General features: G+C 47.9%; 4 protein-coding genes across 6 annotated transcripts; all 4 read right to left on the reverse strand.

Annotated features, from left to right (window-relative positions):
* Nucleotides 1-3837: 3837 nt before the first annotated feature.
* LOC118502894 (transmembrane protein 203-like) lies at nucleotides 3838-5270 on the reverse strand. Of its 2 annotated transcripts, none has more exons than XM_036035614.1 (2): nucleotides 4903-5270; nucleotides 3838-4815 (listed from the first exon to the last, which is right to left on the reverse strand). In XM_036035614.1, the coding sequence occupies exons 1-2, from the start codon at nucleotides 5140-5142 to the stop codon at nucleotides 4546-4548; spliced, it is 510 nt and encodes a 169-aa protein (XP_035891507.1). In that variant the 5' UTR covers nucleotides 5143-5270; the 3' UTR covers nucleotides 3838-4545. The 2 variants fall into 2 exon arrangements, with proteins under 2 accessions (XP_035891507.1, XP_035891508.1); XM_036035615.1 differs by having other exon boundaries at nucleotides 4903-5267.
* Nucleotides 5271-5444: 174 nt separating this feature from the next.
* LOC118502884 (thioredoxin domain-containing protein) lies at nucleotides 5445-6990 on the reverse strand. Its single transcript, XM_036035603.1, has 5 exons — nucleotides 6683-6990; nucleotides 6278-6602; nucleotides 6042-6203; nucleotides 5834-5959; nucleotides 5445-5764 (listed from the first exon to the last, which is right to left on the reverse strand). Exons 1-5 carry the CDS (start codon nucleotides 6810-6812, stop codon nucleotides 5551-5553), a joined length of 957 nt encoding a protein of 318 aa, XP_035891496.1. The 5' UTR covers nucleotides 6813-6990; the 3' UTR covers nucleotides 5445-5550.
* A 178-nt stretch (nucleotides 6991-7168) lies between these two features.
* LOC118502847 (MICOS complex subunit Mic60) lies at nucleotides 7169-11088 on the reverse strand. 2 transcript variants are annotated; one of them, XM_036035546.1, is made up of 6 exons: nucleotides 10828-11073; nucleotides 10313-10464; nucleotides 10013-10212; nucleotides 8746-9945; nucleotides 8486-8506; nucleotides 7169-8326 (listed from the first exon to the last, which is right to left on the reverse strand). In XM_036035546.1, exons 1-6 carry the CDS (start codon nucleotides 10870-10872, stop codon nucleotides 7701-7703), a joined length of 2244 nt encoding a protein of 747 aa, XP_035891439.1. In that variant the 5' UTR covers nucleotides 10873-11073; the 3' UTR covers nucleotides 7169-7700. The 2 variants fall into 2 exon arrangements, with proteins under 2 accessions (XP_035891439.1, XP_035891440.1); XM_036035547.1 differs by lacking the exon at nucleotides 8486-8506 and having other exon boundaries at nucleotides 10828-11088.
* Nucleotides 11089-11196: 108 nt separating this feature from the next.
* Nucleotides 11197-15451, reverse strand: LOC118502848. Its single transcript, XM_036035548.1, has 3 exons — nucleotides 13551-15451; nucleotides 11432-13478; nucleotides 11197-11342 (listed from the first exon to the last, which is right to left on the reverse strand). Exons 1-3 carry the CDS (start codon nucleotides 13590-13592, stop codon nucleotides 11260-11262), a joined length of 2172 nt encoding a protein of 723 aa, XP_035891441.1. The 5' UTR covers nucleotides 13593-15451; the 3' UTR covers nucleotides 11197-11259.
* Between the last annotated feature and the right edge of the window lie 13 nt (nucleotides 15452-15464).

Here is a 15464-nt window from a genome sequence, read left to right on the forward strand (position 1 = left end):
AAAGGGAGCCAGCAAAAAGAGGGACACATACGTTGTGATACGAACAACGTGCTGGTATGCGATGGGACTTTGAGGGTGCGCAGGCTCGTTCGAAATTGCGAAAGAGAAAGGTGAAAAGTGGTAAAGCCGGTGGAGAAGATGCGTGTTTTGTCCCGCACTAGTGTGTGGGGAGATGTGTCGTTTCACAACAACACATTTCGTTTTGTTTGTTTCACTTACCGGAGTGACCCGGGGGTTTGAAGGGTTTTCGGTTCCTTTCTTCGCGAAGGAGTGCGTTTGTTTGTCTATTTCGGTTTCGGGAGAAGCAATTTCGGTGCATCAATGTACGCTGCCATAGTGTGCACCTGAGGATGATGATGATGATGATCGTGCATGGTTGGGTTATGTTTAAACAATCGAATCATTCATTCAGCCATTCATTCATTCAACTGTTCCATAGTCGAGTGGTTGGTTTTATGTACAATTGTTACGATCGCGGTGTCGGGGGTTTCTTTTGATGATTTATGTAACTACAAGCGGTTCAGGTTCAGCTTTCAACATAAAACAGTCGTAGTTATGTTGTGTAGCAGTCGTCGGATCGCAATAATGCTAGAATTACACTCTGGATTGGCTTTGAATAATTTAAGATGATCGTGATCTTCCTTAGCAATGGATTTGAAAATAAGCAAGTGAAAATAGAACCAAGGGAAGTCCCACTCTCATCTTAGCTACACAATAAGCATTGGTCAGGGTAAATAACGTTTAAGAATGATTCTCAGGAGAGTTACGCAGTTTAAAGGCCTCGAATTTGAAGAGGAATATTAACAGTTCCGCGGTACTCAGTACTAAGTGATCATCAGTTTTGGGGAAAATGAAGAATCACTTCGAAAGGAGTATAATCTTTCAACGCCATCAATCAGCCGCAATATGGGCCTTCCAAGCCGCCGATGTCCTATGTGGACGGCTCAAAACAGACTACGGACTGGATCGTTCTGTTCACTTTTATAAAGAATTAGTTGTAAAATTTGCTGAAATTAAACCTCAAACACGATTCTTTAAGAAATTCCACACAATAGGCGTCCGTCCTAGCGATCGCTCCCAATTATCGGTCGTTTTTTGCATTATGTCAGTTACATGCAGATAACACTTTACACCATTTTAAGATGGTTTGGAGTAGCTTAAAGATCGTAGAATTTTTCGTATTATTAGACCCATAGCTATCGCCACAACGAGCTTTGATCACGAACGTGACAATATTCGGCATAGTGAGAGGATGCATGGAACTGACTGGAACTGGTGTCGTCTTCGATATACTCTGTTCCTGTCCCATAAAACCAGGTTTAATGTTGTTTTTCCATGATTATTTTATTCACAACTAGACCAGTAATCTCCAGAACACTAACAAAATGTTAGGTCTAATACAACGAATAACAAGAGACGTCTCTTTTGCACGATAAAAAGCTCTGTATTACTCCAATCTATAATCTTCGATTCGATGTGTCGTCGAGTATGCTAGTATAGTCTGAAGCCCTACCACAGAAATACAGTCACCACATGAGGTGGCGATCCAACGGAAGCCCCCTCTAAATTTCCAATGAGACTCCATCCCCTTGGCGGGATGGAGACTCTCGTCTATCGTACGAAGCTAGGTGTCTCGAGGTAGATATCCTATCGTTGTCAATTAATCGTAAAATGTCCCTGAGGCTTTTCGATGTCGATTTTTTACATATTAGGCTCCTTAAAATTTTTGGCCCCAACATGAACTCTCAGACCACGAGTGTTACTACATTTTTTTGCATTATCGTCTCTAAGCCCTCGTCACGATGGTTGCCCGATGAATAATCTTAAATAAATCAATCGTTATGTATAAAAATTTCGTATGTAAAAAAATATATCAACTGCTAAAAAAAACATCCAATGGAAGCCGACAAGTTATCTGTCACCAATTGACAGTCTGGAGATGAGCAGAAAATTTGTTCCCGTTGCCTTAATCTTCTGCACCCTAGAGATAGCGTTTTATCATCCTTCCCGACGATGAAAAAAGTTCCTAGATAAGAAAATTTCGAATCGAGATCACCCATGTCAGTCAGTAGAAGAGGCTGATTGGTAGAAACACATTCAGTTATTGAAGGTTTGAGAGATGCGTCCAGAGAATGGGCAGATATTGACCGGCAAAGACTAGAATGAGCTGAAGGCATGTGAATATGTACTTGAGAGTAAACTAGTAATACATCGTCCGTTTACCGGCATCGATCACCTGAGCTGACATGATTTATTGGCTGGAAGAAATTGGAGTGTAGTTTGGGTAGAAAATTCAATCATCACAAATCACTCAGCCTAAATTCACGGTGAGATTAATTCTATCTAATCTTTATCTTAAACTGTGAGTCCATATTTATCACCCTTAGTCCATTGGTCGCTCACGAAATAATTGATCGCTCCTTTCCGTACGATCGCAGCGCCCGAAACAAAAAAAAGCAAACCAAAATCGTTTAACCGGCCGCAAGATACAGCACGAACGCGCAGTTCCGCGAACCCAAAACCAATCCATCCGGTCGGACGAGAGGCATTTCACTTTCAATCTCGAAGGGGACCCCGAGGTGGTGAAAATTAGTCAAAAGCAGGTTCACAGCCGGTGGCCATTTTCGACAATGGATGTGTTGCATGCATGCACGCTCGACGGTGGAGATCTCCCGCCATGGTGAGGCAGTGCTGCGGGAAGGGGGATTAAATAGTGAAATGGAAATCGTACTCGTCCCCTCTCCCCCCCCTCCCCCCCCTCCTGACTCCTGAAGTACCTCGTTAAACATACGAATCCACTTTTGGGCCCACTGCCAGAGTGTCCAAAAGCGGAAACGAGCTTGCGCGAGCACAGCTTCATTCGTCGATCGAAAGTCAAGCCAAGTGTACTTCCTCTATGCCAGGGCGTCGAAACATACGACGAAAAGTGCGTTGAATTTGGCTTTGCTTTCGATTTCTATTGGCGTGTGCGAAAACTCTCGCATTACCCCCCCCCCCCCCCCCCCCCTTCCGAGACACTAGCTCGCGTATCTCGAGGTCCGAGGTCCACACATATCCGCTCGCCCAAAAATGCCGGCTGGTTGTAAAAACGTGACTCGCCCAAATTGGTGGCTGGGTGGATTGGCGCGGGTGCACGTTTCACCACGAGCCGCGTGGAATTCGGGCGCTAAACCGGATTAGCGGTTCGTCTAGGCGTAGTGACAAATGGCCGTTGCATGTTGGCTAATGCTTTGCTGGGTTTGTTTTTTGCATTGGCATTCAGTTACAATGCTCGACCGATCGAACATTTTTTGGAATGTGTCGCACCTAGTGTTATGGTAATTCGGCACGGCTAGTTAAACTTTCTTCGGCAGGCAGCGAGCCAATCGAGATCGAGGTTCGACCGTTTCGGTCATGGGAAGATGAATTTTGCATAAAGGCTTCAAATATTCCTGCAAGCCTATGAAGTGGACGACTGGACAGCTAGGTGGGGCCTTAACCATCTTAACAAAAAAAGCACGCATTTTCCACCTCTTACTGGGCCTTGACGATCTTATTAGATAATTATTTGATCTTGAAATCCGAAAGGTTTGTGATTTTAGGAACCGGGATCTGAGAACTAGGATCGTACTGATGCTGAGATTCGAGCGCCGGGATCCGCGGTCTTGGGATCCTGGGGACTAAGGATCCGAGATCTGAAAGCCGTGATCCGATATCCGGGATCCCGTGATCAACTTGATCTTTTCTGTCTTCAATTGCATCATCTGTTTCCTGCTCGATCAACTCGATCTTCGAATATTTTGCTTTTACTTAAACTGCGCATCAAACATTTCTTTCCAGAATTACTACAGCCCTGCATTAAAGGATCAGATTGGGTTTATTAATTACTTTACATTACTCATAGCGGGTGCTGCCACCCCCCTTAAACCCCCCCCTAATGCATGCACGCATTTCACTGTATGACGATGGTACCCAGAACGACATCGTTGCCGAACGATAGCAGCTCACGGCGCGCTTGGTTGGCGTTTGATCAGGACTGCTGGTTGTACTGGCACGCCTTCACCGCGACCATCTGCAACAGCACAAAGATGGGCGAAAACACCTCGCTGTACTCGAGCTGTATCAACCCGGACAGCTTCATGCACACCAGGTACTTGAAGCCGGCCGTCAGCAGCAGCGAGGGAATGCTCCAGACTAACCGATGCATCGCCTGCCGGTGCTTGTTGCCCAAGTACATCCGGATGCCGACGATGATGCAGAAGTAGATGTTACAGAAATCGCCGCAAAACATTGGCGAAAACACGGTCAACCACTGGTTGACCGTCAGCGTTCCGGTCAGCTCGCCGCTCGATGCTTTCACCGTGAGCACGATCGTGAACACGAGAAACGCTATCAGATTGACCAATATTTCGAACTGTGTTATGCCGATCCATTTCACAACGTCGACCAGCTTAAAGTAAGTCTTAATTTCTACCTCCTCCGACATGATGCTGCTGCTGCTGCTTTAGTTCTTACGTTCGTGCCGTTTCGATGTGCCTCGAGCTGTCCGTCTTCCGCAGCGGCCGATTATGTCACCTTAATCGTGCGGTACATCCGAATGTGAAGACACGAGTTCATGCGCCGCTGCACCATAAAGTCGTCCTCGTCGTGCAGCGGATGCAAGTCATCCGTAATGGCAATCTGGGACGTGTTCGCTTCGTACTCGAACGCTTCGGGATATTGGGCCTTTATCCTTAGCGCAAGGTTTATGCCGCGGTTGATCGCGCGCCCGGTACAGTGCAGGAACACTTCACCGATGGAGGAGTTGAGGATATCGAGACAAGTTTTGAATTGATACTGCAAACACAAGCAAAGGGAATGATGGTAGATAGCGAAACGGGAACCGTGTCAGCAAGCACAGAATCAAACTGCGACCGTTCTTACCGTAAAATCGGACTTGTACGTCACGTATATGTCGTTCTCGCGCGTAAAGTACTTTGGCAGAACCCGGTTCCTAACCTTATGACGATCGGTTGGTTTGCGCTGGAACTGTTTGGTGGTGCTGCTGCCTCCTTGTCCGGCCGAGCCACCAACACCGTCGGTGCGGTTTCGCTTGCGTTCACCTTTCTCCGTGGACTTTTTCACTGGTCCTGGTCCATCGCTACCGGTTGCCGTGTTTGACATTCTACCAAGGGCCAAATCTATCGTATCGGTTCGAAGCGATCGTTTCCATCCGGAAAGGAAATTGATTTCGTTCGGAACAGTTTCTCCAAATGGCGATAGCACGCCGTATATTTGTTTACTTTTTTGACAGCTGGCACATGAGCAGGACAAAACACTTGACAGCTGAGCAGTACACTGTAAATGCGTTTTATTGTTTCAACGCATAATTGCATACAAATAAAAAGGATGCATTTCAAGACTGTTTTTTGTGAGTAAAAAAAAGAATGCATTTTATTTCGTAAAATTAATTTACAAATAGTGAGTCTTCCTTAAAAGCATCTTTTTTGGATGTTTATTCAAATGTTTCACCAAACACTGTGTTATCGCTAGGAGACGGCTTTCAAATCTCTCTTCCCGTTCAAGCTACGCCTACTTTGCCTTTTTGACCGTTTCCTTCTTCGCTCGTGATGCTGCTTTGCAGCGCGTAATAATGGCCAGTATGATGGCCAGAGCAAAACCACCGACAACGAACAGCAGGCCTGCGGCAAATGCATACACCAGCATGGGATACTCGTTGTACAGCTTGGCGTACAGTGCTGGCATATCCTTCAGATGCTGCACAGCCAATTCCACGAGATTATCGCTAGAGAACGAAGAGATAAAATACCGATCAGAACACGTTTCAAGCGTCTACAAACCCGTGGTTACTTACAAAGGTGACAGCGGTACCGGGACTCGTTCAGCCTTTGCATTCCGGTACCAATCCTGGGCGAAAGTGACAAATGATTTGATGTCGTATTTGCTGATTTCGTAGCGATAATATTTTCCCTGCCGCAGGCTGTATTTGAAAATTGAGAACAGTTTTAAATTACAAGACATCAAAAACACATTCCACCCAACGTTAGCTGGCGTATACTTACAAAATGAAGTCTGGCACCTTCTTCACCTGAAAGCGTTTGGCTGTTTCGCTTCCCGTTCCATCCTTTTGCACGCGGGCGACATTCATGCGCGTTTTCAGATCAGCCGCAACCGCTTCCCACACGGCAGTCAGCCGTTGGCAGTCGACACAGTTCGTTGTGTAGCTGGGTAACCGAGGACATATTAATCAAATATTCTTTGGAAGTTATTATCAACCATAAACTGAACATAAACTTACAACATAATGAACCAATCCCCCGTCGTAGCGCCACTGGACGCTTGCGTAAGATGCTCAAACGTTTCGTCGGAAAGTTCCTTCACGTTCGGATCCTTGTTCTGTACCAGCTTCCCGATCAGCGCATCCTCCTCGATCGGTCCATCGTACAGCAGGGGAACACCGTGGCGGAAATACACTACGGCCGGCTCCTTGCTGGGGCTGTACAGTCGTGCCATCGAGCTGCTAACCGCCTTCACCGAATGTGCCTGCAGGTTGTCCTCGATCTCTTGCTTCAGCTTCGATAAAATGCCTTCGAACTTGTCACAGTCGGGACAGTCTGGTTTAGCTGCAAGTGGATACGCATTGAGACGGATGAAGTAATCGCCAAGCAACCCAGCAACCCAGCAACACCCAGTTCCAACTTACAGAAAAGCACGATAAAATTGTTATGGCTGTGAAACTTCTTGACGAGATCATCTTCACTAACCGTCTCCAGGTTGGCCGCACGGCAAATGCCGGCAAGACCGAGAAGCGTAAACAAGATCACTTTGAGCATTATTGTGGCGGTGTTAGTACACCGATGGATGGATTATAGATATGAAGTAAGTAACGAAATCACTGGAATGTTGGTTAAATATAGGGAAAATATCACAGAACTGTCCAACGAAAGCGGCAAGCGGAGGATCAACAAGTCTTTGCCAGCAATGCTTTCTCCGGTGATGACAGCTCTGCCACAAGTGCATGCTGGCAGTCTCGCAGCTGACAGCATACGGTGCACAGTGGGCTTCGCACACGTGGTCATCACATTTATTTTGTATTTCAGAATTAAATTTCGTTTTTTCTTCTTCAAAATTAATGCTTCTCATTTGAAGTTTTGATAATAAAGCTTAATAAATGAGCAATCGAGCGCGCTTTCCATGTGAAATGACTGACTTTATTAAATAATTCTCTTGCTCTGTCCATACGGTCCTAAAGCTCATCATCGCCGATTGCTGAAATACGGTTCCATCATTGTTATGCCAGCAGTTACTCGCTTCTAAATCACCAGCTTTACATGGAACACAATTAAAATCAACCTAGGAACCAAGCGATGGGAAGGAAAACGGAAATATACGTCTTTAACAATACTTGATGCCTGTTCTCTTCTACGTTATTTGATACCCGAATGTGGCTGTTTCCTTTTTCTTTTGCATCTTTTGTAGTGTAGCTGCAACGCACTACAACCCCCGACAACAAAACTAAAGCGAAATGGACACAAAAACACACAACAAACAGCGCACTGTAGCGGATACAAACATTTTGTTTCTGCACAGCGCACACAACGCAGCTGTGTTAACAGCTATGCTGGCAGGTGGTTTCTGGCGGGGGGGGCAGGAGCATTTCCCTTCCAATCATACCAATCAGCAGACCAAGTGTGTTAAGTTTAATACGAATCAGTCGCATCTCACAGGAATCGGACACCGCTGGCGGCGGCATGCGCCATCAGCGTACTGGCCGCTTGTTGCGTTTCCAGCAGCAATCGCGCCTCGTTCAACCACTCGAGCGCGGCCTTACGTGGAGCACCTTGGAGCAGATTCACGTACTGCACCGTCTTTACCAGATCGCCCCGATCGAGCCAGTACCGGGCGCGGTTCAAAATGTCGTACGTGTCCAGCTTGCTAAAGTCGAACGGTTTGTTCTCGAGCTCGTCTTGCGAGATCGGCTTATCGGGTCGTGCGATAAGGGCGGCCTGCAGGTAGGATAACACATACATCGGCAGTCGGGCACCTCCGGCGGGAATGAGGGCCAACCGGCGCGAAACTTCCTCCACCTTGAGGAAACGTTCGCGTAACGCATCCTCCGGATAGACACCACGCTTGACAGCTGTTTCGGGCAGCCCCTTCAACACGACGGTCACCAGCTCGTCACCTTCCGCGGAGCGTGCAACGGCCGCAATTTCATCCTTGAGCGGGCGCAGCTGTTCGCGCCACGATTTTCCCGGTTGGCCAGCGCGAATCGAAGACCACAGCGATTGACAGGCACCCCAGAGTGCTTGTGCTTGGTGTGCGCTTTTCTCCGCATCCGCATGCTCTGTGAAATTGAAGTGAGAGAAACGTGTGTAAATGGATTTTGCAGTAGACAAACAAAGCAATCAAAGGAAAGGATTGACGTTAGTAACACAAATAGTATCTAAATTGTCAGTAATCTACATGCACATTTTACGCATTTTACATGGCATTGTATATGTACCTTCCATTTCGGTATCAATCTCTGTCCTCGTTAGCACACCGTTTAAAGCAGTTAACGATGACACACACAGAAACGCGCGCGCGCGTGCACGTTAATGAATGGGTCAATGGAATGAGGAACGAAACGTGTAAGTGGCGCGCGATGCGGGAAAAAAGAGCAAAGAACACGGCAAACGGTTAGCGATCACACAACACACAATCTCCACATCCTTCCTTTTGCGTTAGACATTAGCATTACCCAACAACGAATCCACTACTTACCGACCAATGCATTGTGGATACCCTTCAGCTTGCCCAGCATGGCCGCCAGCTGCAGCTTGTAGCTGGCCTGCTCCGTCGTAATCTTCTCGTCCAGCTCGCGCTGAAACTTTCGCTTCATCTCCACCTCCTTCTGCGTGAGCGCATCCTTCAGATGGTCGATGTGTGCCTCCGTCTGGCGCTTCATCTGCTCGCGCATCTGCTGCTCCAGCTCGGCCCGCGTACGCAGCAGCTTTTTCTGGTTGAGCAGGTTGAGCCTTAGCGTTTCCTTCGCCATCTCATACTCCAGCCGGGACTTCACCTCCACGCTCTGGTCCGACCCACGTACGGCCTCTAGCGCGCGGCGCAAGCTTTGGTCACCCTCGATTTGCAGCTTCTGCAGCTCCTTCTGGTGTGCGATCACCTGCGTGTAGGCGTGGAGTATGAACAGGTCCAGCTCGTCCTTCGACAGGTTTAGCTTGCGCTCGGACAAGTTAATGCCCGGGAACAGGGATTCCATCTCGTCGACAAAGTAGTTGCGCGCCGCCTCAACGCGCTTCCAGTACTTCTCACCGAGCGAGGCAAGATCGCGCGCCTCGTACACTTCCTCCCTGGCCTTCTTCAGATGCTCCAGGTAGGCGGCAATGTTCTGCCTTGCCTTGTCCTTCAGCTCGTCCGAACACTTGATCTCGCGGCTGTTCAGCAGCGCGTGCAGCTTCTCGATGTTTGCCTTCGCTTGATCGGCCGCATTTTCCGCCGCCTCTAGCGCGGTATCACGCGCACTGGTGCGATTGCGCAGCTTGGTCCAGCTGGTCGTGTCCAGCTTGTCGACCGATTCGTCCACCACCTTGCGGACCTCCTCCGTGTATGCTTTCAGCACATCGACAGCCTGGCCGTACTGCTTGATGGCAATCGTAGCGGCCACCTCGACCTGTTGCTCAAGATCGCCGATGGACTTGGGTACTGTTTCGCCGGCAGATGAAAGGGGCACCGGTTTCGGTGCACTTTTGGCAGCAGGTGCAGCCGCCGAACTGGCGGTAGAAGCTGCAGCGGCAGCTTTGGTAGCTGTTGCCGGGGTGGGAACGACTTTCGGTGCCGCTTCCTTCTTCTTCGGTGCTTCCGGTGCCTTTTCGGAGAGGTTAAGAGGTTCCGGTTTTGGTAGCGGTGGCGAAGGCACCGGCACGTGAACCGATTTAGCCTTGGTGATTGGTGGCAAGTCAGGTTCTAGAAAGAGAGAGCATTATCCTTCAAACGTTCCACAAACTAGCGAGCGTCGAAAAAGGGGTCTTACTTTTGTCCTGCTTCTTTTCCTCCTCTCCACCGCCAAAGAAGCCGGTAATGGTGGACGTATACTCCCCGATGGTTTTGCTAATGTCGTCTATCTTTTTGGATACCTCATCCAGAGGGTTCGTCTCCTGCAGCAGCGTCTTTAGCACCGGTTCCAGCGCGGGAACATTCGTGATGAGGGTTTTGCGGAATTCATTATCGTACCTGTAAAAAAAACCAACGATAAGAGATAATCAAAATCAATTATATCGTGATCGCGATTAAAGACTCGCAGGAATTATCTTAGCACGGGGAAAGCACTCACTTGGCGTACGTTACAACTCCTCCGCCAATTAGTATTGGCGAGAGAACCACTAGCACCTTTCCGAATCCTGCCTCCTGGAACGGTGGCAGATTGGATCCTCGTGCGCTTCCGCTGTACGATCGGCTGGCGGCGAACAGCTGGGCGGACGGTCGCTAGAGGAGAAGAAGCACAAGCCCAAACTATTAGATCACGCTCTTTGGGGCACAAAAATAAACACATCCGTGCAACGTCAAGCGGCCGAAGAAGCTGAGCGATGATGGTTCGGTGCCGACGGGGCAATGCACCTGCATCGAACAAAATTCGGTGATTTTTTTTTTGCATCCCGCAAGACATGCACATCAACCACACTGCAACGAAACGATGCACACACCGGGCCAGGTGCACCGATGCGGACAGTAGCAACACGGCACGGCGCGATGCAGTGCACCGCATCTTATGACATAACACGCTCTTTTTTCGCATCCTCCTGCAAAAATCCTGACCCGGTCACCCAGCCCGTCGGTCGCGATACGTACTTTCGAATTGTTCGCGAGCGCCTTCTGCACCAGCAAACGATACATTTTGCGGCGGCTTTGTTACTGTGCAACTTGTGTCACTCGGCGAGCGCTCTGCTCCGGGGGAAGCCTCTGGTATTTTGGGGCCTCTTTTTCGGTCCGACTCTGGCAGAAACTACCACACAGCACCTGATGGGAACACTGCCGATTCGTAGAGGGAAAAAGTGGTCGGAGAAAAAGGGGGCAGCCGCCTTGACATGAGCGATTACGATGGCAGAAAAACATTTCGTTGACAGCTGCGCACTGACAGCACGCAAATGTCATTCCGTCGTTGTAATGGAACGTTTTCAAAACGTCCGTTAAGCAAACGCGAACGTTGTAATGGCGCAAAGCAAATTGTTCAAAAATAAATGAATTTTTAATAATGGAAAATGCTAATTTGGCCTGTCTATATTAAAACGGATGAACTTCTCGATTCGTGTACAAATAATCCAATGCTTCCAGGAACGCACGGTAGTTTACTTCCTGCCGATATCCTAAACAAGACCAAAGAAACCACATCAATTGAAGCAATTCCTTACTCCTTACCCTTATGTCCCTTGCTTAGTTTGTTAGCTATACTTACCAACTTCGACCGCAAAATATTTACAAATCGCTTCGAACTCACGGCTCGAGATGCGCGTATGCAAATCACGTGTCGCTAGCGCTCGCAGAAATTTGTTCCGTCCCACGTGGCCAACGTTTTGTGCATCGAAATCCTTCAACAGCGCACCCAAATTTGACACAATATCCGCATGCCGGGCCAGCTTCTGTAGCACCTTGGAAATGATGGTACGCTCGTTAAAGTTTAAGAAATTCACCGGCTGTTCGTCGGCCGGGAAATGGCTACACGGCACCAACAGCGGTGCCCGCTCGAGGTACGGTTGATAGTCAACTTCCGCAATCGTGTCACAAAACCGTTTATAGTCCACCGTCTGGCAGGTAGGCGTGCGGAAATATTCACATAGCAGTTGCATCTCGTTCGGACTCAGCTGAACACTGGCCGTTGCAAGTCCTCTACAAAACTGCACAGCGCTGATACGGTGGTGGTTTAGCGGATCAAATCCTTGCATAAAGTCAACCAATCGTATCCGACGCTTTACAGCTTGTGCCTTCACTTTTGCCAACACCCGTACGATATCTTTTTCCCAAGGCATCGGTTCCTGCTGACCCACCGGGTCCTTGTTGATACTCTCGATCACTTTCCGGTACGCCTGCATACCCCCCGCTGTGGGAGGTGCAATCACTTCGATGTCTTTCAGAAACTGATCGTAATCAAATCCCTTTGCGTCTTCGTACAACCTATCGAGCAAATACGATTCCTGCTCCGTCAGATGTATTGCGCAAATCGAAAATACTTCCCGAGCCTGGCTGCAGCTAACGTGCCCATTACGATGTGTATCGAAATCTTTAAACGTCGGCTCGATCAACAGTCGTTGGCAGGTAACTTTATCCTTTATCCGTGCAACAAGCCGCTGCGCTTCGGTGAGCACTTCCAGCGCAAGCTGTTGTCTCCCGGCGTTTGGTAGGTTCTTCACCGGTTGAGGTGGGCTTTCGATCGGTTTGAAGGTCCCTTTATCGAGATGGCGTTCGGTAAACACACGATTAATTTCATCCACAAACGTTGTCCACTGAATTTTGCAAGTATCTTTCCGGTCGGCGTAACGCTCACAGAGCATTTTGATTTCTCTCTCACTTAATGGCAACCGATCAAGGGCCGAAAGTCCGATCGCATCCAGGCAGCGAATGAATACACTTTTAGCCACCCAACCACATCGTAGTTGGTCGTACTGTTGGAAAAACTCTTTCATGTTGATAGAGCTGTTCCATACGTGGCGCTGTATACGCAACAGTAGCTCTTCCGGACCATAGTCCTTGCGAGGTGGTTCCAAACAGGGATGGAACGCAACGCGCTTGCCGATCAGGTCAGCCATCGATGCGGATCCAATATCGGAACGATCCACTTGGGGCAGTTGGGTGTGTATTACTTTGGGAGGAACGGCCGCATCGTCCCTTTCCCGATCGAGTGCACCATCGTGCGCATCCAAGTACCGAAACAGTTGATCAATTTCGTCGATGAATGTCTTGTAGTGGAAGTTGTGACCGTCGGTAGAGAACCGTTTGGCAAGCAGCTCGGTATCGGGCTTCGCAAGCGTTACGCCTAGGAAATAGAGCACACGGGTGGCGTACCGGAACGTGCAGAACGCACCCGAACCGCCAGTCGCCAGTGAATAGTCCTCAAAGTAAGGCGTGAGCACCTGTTCCCGGAAGCGCAATGCTTTGGCTATCGACATCAGGATCAGGGCTAGCTTGCGATGCTCGTACACGGACAGACGATCGGGCGAGTTTGTCCATCCGTCCGGCTTGACTTCACCAAACAGCACATCACAAAATTGATCGTACGACGTACGCCCGGCCGTAGCGCTGAAATATTCCGCCATTTCACACACTTCCACCTTGCTGAGCGTATCGCCCAGCTGGCAGAAGAGTATGTTAGCAAACGCACACACCGGTATGGTTCCGGAGTGGCACGCATCCTCGTGCTGGAACTGAAGGCGCAGTTTTTCGGCGACAGGTTCGAGCAGAGGTCGTATTTTTTCGCACGTCTTCCAAACCGCCAACAGACGATCGTGCTACAGATATCGAAGGGGAAGAGTGGTTAAGAAAGCTCCCGGTTATGGAATGGAATCACAGCGAAAACGTACCTGTGCGTGTGGATTATCGTCGCAGGGAAATTTGGTTCTCATCTTGATTTCGAATAGGTCCTTTTGCTTGGTATAAAACACACATACACACACACGCGGCGCACACTTCTAGCACTAGAGCTTTGTACACTAGAGACTAGAACCTCTCAACTCTTTTCTATGGTTACTTTGATCTAAGCAGTTCTTTCACGATGCGTACGATCTTCACTCCACGCCTCGCTCCATTCTGTACACCGCAAAGATTAACAGTTGCACGGTAAAACGGGAGGTTTGGTTTTATTATTTGAAGTACATTCGGGAAAAGGGTTTGGTGGACGATGTACAGTTTAAGGGTAAGCCCGGTGGTACACCGGGAGCAATGGAGAAATGATTGGCTTCCCTTTCCACCTGCTATAGCTGCTGCTGGATCCCAGGTTCTCAGGGCTTATTGATACCGTCGATAGAAAATGTGTCCGATTTCAAGGCCTGTGGAAGGTCCTGTTTGCATGATCTGCGGAACAAAACAACCATCGTTTCCTTCCGCTGAGTTCCGGTTACGCTTTAGCTACCTCGAGAGTCTTTATTGATTGGGGTTTCTTTTTTCCCTTTTGCTTCTATCGATACTGTATAATAATGTAATTTCTTATCATTCCCCTTAAAGTACTATGTATTCATTGTTTTCTTTTCTTTTGCTTGTATTTCAAAACCATTGTCAACAAAGTGTTTCATAAACTCCCTTCATCTAATCCATCCCGAACCGGCAGACGAATATGTCTGCCCTGTTTCCATCCCCTTGATGCGCTTTTGTTTCGCTATATTCACGTGCTTAGTTATTAATTCAAATATTCTCCCATTGTAGTGTACCTGTCTGCTTGCACCTCGCTGTTTTTTGTTTCTTGCGTGCGTACCACGTGGTTTAGATTTAAATGTAACTCCTGTTTGTCCCACGCTTTGTTACTTCTTGCTTGGGCAGAGAAGCATAACAACAGTTTTGTTTAAATGTTCCATCACTTCTCTCTTACATTACAACGAACACTTAACTGATATACTGGGCGGGTGAGAGTAGATATATTGTTGGAATAAATGTTTCAATAAAGGGTTTTTTTTATTTCGAAAGCAACGAACAACTGTCGTGCTGTGGTGGTAGGGATGGATTAGGTGGAGCATCAACCAAATCGATCATATACCATTTGAGCCAGAGCGCTTACAAACTTGTCTAACAATGCGCACATACAATCACACACACACACACACATACATACAATCGTACAAACGTTTCTCCCTAAAGTCGAACATGTGCTCGTAACATGTAGCCATATCGGTTTAAACACCACATTAACTAACTGGGAAAACCGGAACCGGAATTAGTTTAAAAAAAAAGAAACGCCTTTTCTGCCTTTAAATAAAGTACTAATGCTTCTGCGAAGGGGATGGAACAGACGCCTGGGACTATCTTCTTTGGCCTTTCTGAGGGGGGGTCTGGTTCGCTCACTGCTAAGGAACAGCCCATCAAGCAGACGCGAGCTTACGTATTGGAACTGATCTTTGATTTTGCTTTTTGAAATGAACAGCGACGATTTAATACAATTTGATTCGAATGTTGTGTCTAATCTAATTATCGCCTTGCCGAAAATACAGCCTCGCTAATTTGAGATTTTCTGCATCTGATGCAACAATTTTAGACATTCATTAGTATGCACACACACACACAGAGATATATGTAGGCAAATAGACATACACACACACACACGCACAGTGATCGTTTCCGTATTCCGATTTTGAACAGGAAACATCCTAAGCTCACACAACATCCGGACACAGCGCATCCCACCCATTGATTGATTGATTGCAGGACTTTCTATAACCTTGCTGCTGCCCTTACTAATGAACTGATTTAGCTTGGCTCTTTTTCTTTACCAACCAGGCCGCATAAGT

Source organism: Anopheles stephensi, chromosome 2, assembly GCF_013141755.1.
Source record: "Anopheles stephensi strain Indian chromosome 2, UCI_ANSTEP_V1.0, whole genome shotgun sequence".
In the NCBI taxonomy this organism is placed as follows: Eukaryota; Metazoa; Arthropoda; class Insecta; order Diptera; family Culicidae; genus Anopheles; species Anopheles stephensi.